General features: G+C 36.1%; 1 protein-coding gene across 5 annotated transcripts; it reads left to right on the top strand.

The window, feature by feature from the left end:
- Positions 1–1,432: 1,432 nt before the first annotated feature.
- Positions 1,433–6,982, top strand: LOC139847760 (uncharacterized). Of its 5 annotated transcripts, XM_071837480.1 has the most exons (6): positions 1,433–2,011; positions 2,133–2,303; positions 2,801–3,221; positions 3,781–3,870; positions 5,505–5,652; positions 5,731–6,982. In XM_071837480.1, the coding sequence occupies exon 6, from the start codon at positions 5,928–5,930 to the stop codon at positions 6,489–6,491; it is 564 nt and encodes a 187-aa protein (XP_071693581.1). In that variant the 5' UTR covers positions 1,433–2,011; positions 2,133–2,303; positions 2,801–3,221; positions 3,781–3,870; positions 5,505–5,652; positions 5,731–5,927; the 3' UTR covers positions 6,492–6,982. The 5 variants fall into 5 exon arrangements, with proteins under 5 accessions (XP_071693581.1, XP_071693582.1, XP_071693580.1 ...); XM_071837481.1 differs by having other exon boundaries at positions 1,433–2,303; positions 3,116–3,221; XM_071837479.1 differs by having other exon boundaries at positions 1,433–2,303; positions 2,801–3,215.
- Positions 6,983–7,452: the final 470 nt, after the last annotated feature.

Raw genomic sequence — 7,452 nt, 5'->3', positions numbered from 1 at the left:
CATTGTCTTGAATCTTTCGGTCAGAGGCGACTAAACCTAAAATTAACAAACAACATAAAATTATACTTTCAGAATTCAACTCGTAAGTTAACAAAATGAACCAATTGCAAAAAGAAGTGACTAAGTTTCATAAATAAAATATAAGAATCCATCATTGATACAAAAAGATGTTAATCATGTTGAAGGCACCACATGAGAATAAAGTCATCATGGTATATGATATCTTTGTATAAGTTGCCACATCTTCATTCTTAACATAATAAGATTTCTGAAAATAAAAAAATATGAGTTGCTTAGCATTTTAATGTGTGAAGGTGTAATATTTAACTTAGAGCATCCATTTTGTATTGGCTAATTTAACCCACTCAACCCATTTACTTAAGAACCATATACATAGGATACCAAATAGGAGTACATATACTATTTTAAACCATACAGAACCAACAACACTGTAAGTTCTAAATTAATACGGGCTCTCTAAATTGCTAACTTATTTCATTAACCAACTTGTAGATAATGGATAAAGAGTTATCAACATGCATTGAAAACGAATTTACAAAGGTGAGAAGCTTACCTGATCTCCTTCCTCATAATACAGTATACAATATTCTAAATATCTTTGTTCCATTTAGATCATTCAATTGATATTTTACGCGTATCTAAAATCAAAACAAAAATAAAATCATCAAATTGAACTAATTAATAACTAAATCGATATTCAGTATAGAAAATAAAACAAAACATGTGCATAAAATGGATTAAATCAGTCTACATGATACCATTGCTTATGGGTACTAAAAATTCAAATAACGTAAATCAAACTTTATAAAAAAACGTTAATGAAAGGAATATTCAAAATCAAAAAGGGTTTACAAACCTGATTTAAATTCAATCGTTCTACTTGAAAAAATTCAATCGCTGTTTACATACCTGATTTAGATTCAATCGTTGTTACAGAGTATAGATCGCATCTTCAGAAACGCAAAACCAAAACACTGAAAACCCCAATTATTTAGGGCATCGCTGAATCCGATTGAAGCAAAAAGAACGCATGAAATTTGTAGCGTTGTGTGTATAAAATTATGACGAATAATTTAGGGATACGGCGAACAACGGGAAGATTGGGGTTTTTTCCTGTTGGGAAGAGAGAGGAAGAGGATGTGTTTAAGCAGCGGTTTTTGTTTCAGAAGCGGATACCATCGAATCTTTCATGGACACGTGTAATTTTTGTGTTATTAATCAACTAAATTGTAATTAACAGAGTTAATTATACGTGGACCGTCATTAGTGGGGTAATTAGCGGTTTGACACGTCAGCAGGTATACTTCACGCTTTGTAAAAGTTAAAGAAAGATATGTCTTTAATACCCTTCGATTACCCATGTTAATAAAAAAAACCCGGAAGAAAAGAAACAAAATAAGGGTTACAGGAATCAAATTCAATCGCCACATTCAAAGACCCTAATTCTCTCCCACAAATCGTCTCCTATAATAAAATTCAAATCTCAAGGTTTCATCCACCGATTCAAATCCATACAATATGCAATCGATCATCGTCGTTAGATTCAAATCATTCATCATCGCAACATTCGATTCAATCCATGTTAGATTCGTGTCAAATCATTCATCATCGCAGCAACAATCGATTCAAGAGGAGATTATTTGTTAAAGTCGACTGAAATCAAAATCAATAAAGGTTTCGTGCATTAGGGCTTGAGATTCAGAGAATTGACGAAGCATATGAGATTGTTGTATCTCATATCAGCAAATCGAGATCATTAGGATTTGCGTTTATACTTTTTGATATTCATATCTGCTATTACATAGCCTTTTATTGTGTTTCTATGTGTTACATGTACAAATATGTTAGTATTTCTACAAATAAAACATGGATTCCCGATATATAAAAAAAAAAAACTAAGCGTCTAATATACACCAGTACTGTCGATGTTGTGCTTGATAATTCACATGATATATGCAGTGGAAATGAGACATTGTTATACCCATCAAAAGTATGTGGTAATCTGCATCATTTATAATTTTTTGTAATGTTTATTGTTATTATTATTATATTATATTATTTATTTATTTATTTATTATTATTACTATGGCATAATTCTTTGTCCTACACAGTTTAAGGATTTGTATACCGAACTAAAGGCTCAAGCAGAGGCATACGTTTTGCTTTCTAATGACATCGATGGGCTTCTTACATGTGTTCTTCGCCCTAGCAATGTTTTTGGACCTGGAGACAAAGTTCTATTGCCATTTCTTATTGAAGTTGCAAAATCTGGTTGGGCGAAGGTTTGAAAACCTCATTAATATTTAGTTAAATGAATTGTTTCTTCTTTCCTATTTATTACTTATATTTGTAGCCATTGATGGAATGAAATACATAGTATACAAGTTTCTAACTCTAGATCAAACAGACACTTTACTTTTTAATTTATTTTTATAAATAATACGGAGTACCATATCTTGAACTCACAAATCGCTAGCTCAAATTTAGACGCCAGATACTAATAGTCGGCATGTCATAAGTATACCTGGCGAACGGGTCATCTTTGGTCGGTTCGGAATACAGTCCAAAACGATTTTGGGTTGAAATGGGTCATGGGTCAAACGGGTCAGGTTTTTTTAATGGGTCCAAATGAGTTAGGTTGGGTCGGGTTGGGTAACGGGTTGAATTTAGACACGAGACACTAATAGTCTGCATGTCATAGGTGTTGTTTAAACGAAGGTGTCTTTTTGTTTATTCATAATATATTAGTATTATAGTCTCTCATTACAGTTCATTATAGGAAGCGATCAGACCGTTTCCGACTTCACTTACGTGGAAAATGTCGCTCACGCCCTTATTTGTGCTGAAACTGTTTTCACTCATCACATGCTCTTATGTGGAAAAAGAGACTTAGTGGAAAAACATGGAATGCTGATAAAAAAAAAACATGGATTGCTTTTACACACCATAAGTTTAAGTTTTTATACAACAAACTCATTAGTTACACTTTTTTGTTTTAATTTTGAAAGCAGGGAACTAATGTCCTATGTTATTTTTATTAATTGGAAATTTTTATTGTAATGTCCTCTTTTCCTTTTTTTTTTTTACTTGTCAGCAAGTACGACCCCTCGGATTTTCAGGAGCTTTAAGGATTTTCCATAGCTTCAGGGCATGTTTGCTTATGGAATTAATAAATTTATCTGAGATTCGGCATGGTGAGGGTAATGTTGAGATTATTGATTTCGTTTTCTGTTTATGTTTTTGCATATAAGGTGTTTGATTACATGTTTGGGTGAACTGATTATGTGATGTGGTCATTATCTGAATATGATTTGATATTTGTTCGTGAATTAATTCAACAGTGAAAAACCCTTGTCCTTCTTAGATTATTTGGTGTTGTGAAAGTCTATCAAGATAAATTTTTGTTATTTGTAAAGGATAATAGGATAATATATGCCTTTATGTGTCTGCACAGTTTAATACAGACACAATGTCAATTGTATTTACTTGGTGAGCTTAAGTATTTAAATAGATAATCTTAATTATGTACATCGCTAATCTGAGGTCATAAACCAAGTTACTTATAATTACTCTAGCCTCTACGTATGTGTCTTGGCAAGTGAACCACGTCATATTCTAGCAGTCGTTGACAATAGATCACAACTAAACATTTTCAGTATTTGGCGAAATGTGTCTGCACTATCGAATTCAGACACAATGTGTGTTTTACTATAATTGGGGTTAATCTCTAACTTGTTCACCTTACACTATATTGTGCAGGTCAGTATATTAAAGGATTCTTAAAATACAATATATAGGTCAATGTTCATGGCACTCAACTTGGTGAGCTTCACTATGTACTTACACAAGGTATTTAATTGTTGTGCTTACATATACGCTACGTATGCTGTATTGAGTTATAGCATACAAAAACAATACTGTAATTAAAAAAAATGTAAATATTGGAAATAAGGTGGAAATAATTAAAAGATTTGAAATATATATCTACATCTACATTAAAATATACACACCAAAAAACTTGCGGTCCATTATTAAAAATTAGCAAATATGGCTTACGAATCTGGTTACATACCCAAAACAGAGTTATAACATCCCCATTCTTAAGGCTGGCATTTAAAACACTTTAAACGTCTGTGTGCACACATTAAACGTATGTGTTGCGTCCTACTGTTTCGTTGTTGCTACTGGTTGCTGCTGCTAATTGTTAGTCGATGTTCTAATAACGCTACTTGATCAAGCATATTTTCACGGGGTCAAGGTGAACCTACACTTGAGTGCATAATGGGGTTTAAGGACTAACAACATTCGAACCTCCGACGCTTTGTCGTGGATAACCCATATCGGTATCGCTTCGATTCCGACAGGGTGACGGATATTGAGAGTCCACCAACAACCTAGCATACGAGGTTGAGTGGCCCAAAAGACATGAAGGTTTTATAGTTCGAGACATACCTGAAAGTCTTTAGAGATCGTAAGAAGCTTTGTTCGTACGATAGAGATTTGTATGTTGTGGTTTACGTATGAGTAAACGAATGAATGTATATCCGTATTAGGGTTTATGAGCTATGTATTTATAGGCTCATGAATTAGGGTTTCAATAGAATCTCTTCCCTAATTAAATGCAATCTTATCCTTAACTAACTTTCATTATTTAAGGAAGAGAATCCGAATTGATTGTACCGTACATGCTTCTATAATGTACCGGACCCCTGTGCAAGTATACGAAACTCGCATCAGATGGTATAGGCGCATCATGTGCGGCTATACCCGTGCCACATGCCTTACATGGCAGTTTATGTGCGTTCTAGGGCTTTGGATGCGCAATCCGCATAGTCTTGCGGATATGCGTATCATTAAGTCCCCCAGTTCGATGTTATATACAATGAAATATAGTGTATGACGTCGAACTAGTAAGAAAAAATGTATACACAATGATCCTTTTCAACACCTTTTTAACCGGATTAGCATGCTTAACAGTGCAAATATAAATCTTAGTTGGATTGTAAATATAACCGGACAGACGGGAAGTTAAAATATATATATTTGCGTAACCGGATACTGTATTAGCATTAAATGCAATGTATGCGTGCAGTCACCAACATGTCTTTTCGGCTGCAATTCCTGCACCCGAGGTGACAACTGTCACTGTTTACCGAAAAGGTAATGATTGTAATTATGCAACCGCCTGTTGATGCTAACGTGCACCGGACAGCTTAACAAGGTAATTAACTTGAGATTGATACACATGTACGGCTATCATTATACCCGCGTTGCCATTTTACTCTCATATTTACTCTATAAATAGCCTTTTGGCTTTTTCGCATCTCCCAATCTTTTTCCTTTTCAAAACAATCTTCCCTGTTCATCTTCTCTGCCAACACTCAAAAAAGGTATATCTCATACTCTTACGCTTTTGCATGATGTAACCCTAGTTACAAATTTTACTTTTCTCTAACTTGTGGTTTTGATCATTATCGCTGTAGATGAAGTTGGAATCTTATACGCCGAACCCGACCATCGATTCTGGTAACCAGTCAAGTTCACCAGCTAGCCGGTCAGATTCGCTACCGTCACTGTATCATACTCCTGGTTCAAGAGGGTTAGGTAACCAAAAAAGGTTACCCGACGAAGGTATGAATTTCATCCGACGACCGTTCAGTTTACTTGTGATGTTATGATATTTATACACCATGTTTATTGCTTTTGCAGGTCCAAGCGATGCAGTCCATCCTTCAAAGCGCGTGTGTCCAAACCCGGAAGATTTTTCTCTATTAATTCCGAATATCGATGAACTCCTGAAGGTTTCTCTACCAGCGTTTGCCCAACAGTTTTCTTTCCTACAATCCTGTGCTCCCTAGCCATTGATTCAAAAACTATCTACGCTTTCTCCTACTGAGGAACTGTATATGGACACACAATCTACATTGTTCAACTTTGCCAAGGACCTCAACCGTTTGCAGCTTAAATCTACTGCGCTTGCTCATCCACCACAACCGTCATCTACAGAGACTACTCTGCAACAGGAAAATGCCAAACTTACTGCTCAGCTTGCGGTTGCGGTAACCGCGCACAAGCAAGCTGAGGAGCGAATCAATGTGATGATGTTCAAGAGGCAACAGGAGGAAGATCAGCATATGGCGGAAAAGGTATTCATGGAGTCTGAGATTGCGGCTCTTTCTGCAAAGCTTAAAGAGGCAGAGGGCCATGTCGTGTTTTTGAACGAGAGTTTTAACGACTGGATTTCAGCGCAGGAATCCTGGGGTGCCAAACACGGTGTTATAAAAGCACAATATGACATTCTCCGTCAGGGCATTCCGACAATTGTTCAACACGCTCTCGACTGCAAAGCGGTCGAGCAGCGTTTTGGCGCAGCGATGGTCGCTGCCCGCGCCTATGAGCGGACCCTGTTTTGGAATGTCATTTGCCGGGAGATGTGCATACCTCCAGTGACTCCCCCCCAATATTGCTGAGTTGCTTGTCGATAGAGCCAAAGAAAAATGTGATGAAGCTTGTTCCCAACTCCAACATATCTCAATCCCCCGTCTCGAAGTTCTTGTCAACGATCCCACCATCTCCTCACAGGAGATAATTTCGGACAAACTCGACTGAGTTTGTTAAGCTACCTTGGGTGGTTACTTTTAACCATCCATGGTGGCTTGTTTTTTGCCAGCGAGGGATGGGCCTTGCAGTCTCGGAGGTTTCGCATCCCTATAATATATTTTTCTTTTTCTGTTTACAGCGGAGTATGCGTCTGATCGCTGAGGGCGAGGATGGCATACTCTCCTTAGTGTAGGGCAAACGTTTCCGTCAAATGCTAGCCCTTTTTTCTTTTTATTAGTTTATACCATATATTGACATATATTAGGTCAAATTTTGGTAGTTCTCCTGCTTTTTATGCTTAGCAGTTAATTTTAGTATTCTCCAACTGTAATATGTTATCTTTTGATTGAATATAATTTTGACAACTTTTTTTGGTTAAGGTGCATTTATTGTGTTCTTACGAAATCACTATGGCGGTTATAATGATTTGTTACAATATTATGCATTAAATAACTCTTATGTAGAATAAATGCCATGACTTCATGACGGGAGCGACCCTTCAATCGTTTCATGATCTTTTTACTCTTCCGCCAACAACCCAATGTTGTACGCACAACAAGCAAACCAATGCTTATAAGTTTATACTCAAAACTTTTATAAAAAAAATTTATAAGTACGTACGCGTATACAATCCAATGCAAATTACCCGTACTATAGACAAACCAATGTCTATACTCAAGAGTCTTCCGGCCACTCTAATGTCCGGGTTATTTAAACAAGTAAACCAAACTTGTATTTTATAGTCTAGACTGTGCAAGTCTCCGTCTTGCGCGGTATACAAGCGTTTGAAACAAACCAATGTTTTACTACTGTCACCATTAAAAATAGTAT

Source organism: Rutidosis leptorrhynchoides, chromosome 5 (genome assembly GCF_046630445.1).
Source record: "Rutidosis leptorrhynchoides isolate AG116_Rl617_1_P2 chromosome 5, CSIRO_AGI_Rlap_v1, whole genome shotgun sequence".
NCBI classification, from domain to species: Eukaryota; Viridiplantae; Streptophyta; class Magnoliopsida; order Asterales; family Asteraceae; genus Rutidosis; species Rutidosis leptorrhynchoides.
This window is presented reverse-complemented; position numbering and strand designations above follow the sequence as displayed.

Excerpts from the sequence above, each read along its gene's own strand:
- LOC139847760 (XM_071837480.1), top strand. The coding sequence starts at position 5,928 with ATGGACACACAATCTACATTGTTCAACTTTGCCAAGGACCTCAACCGT.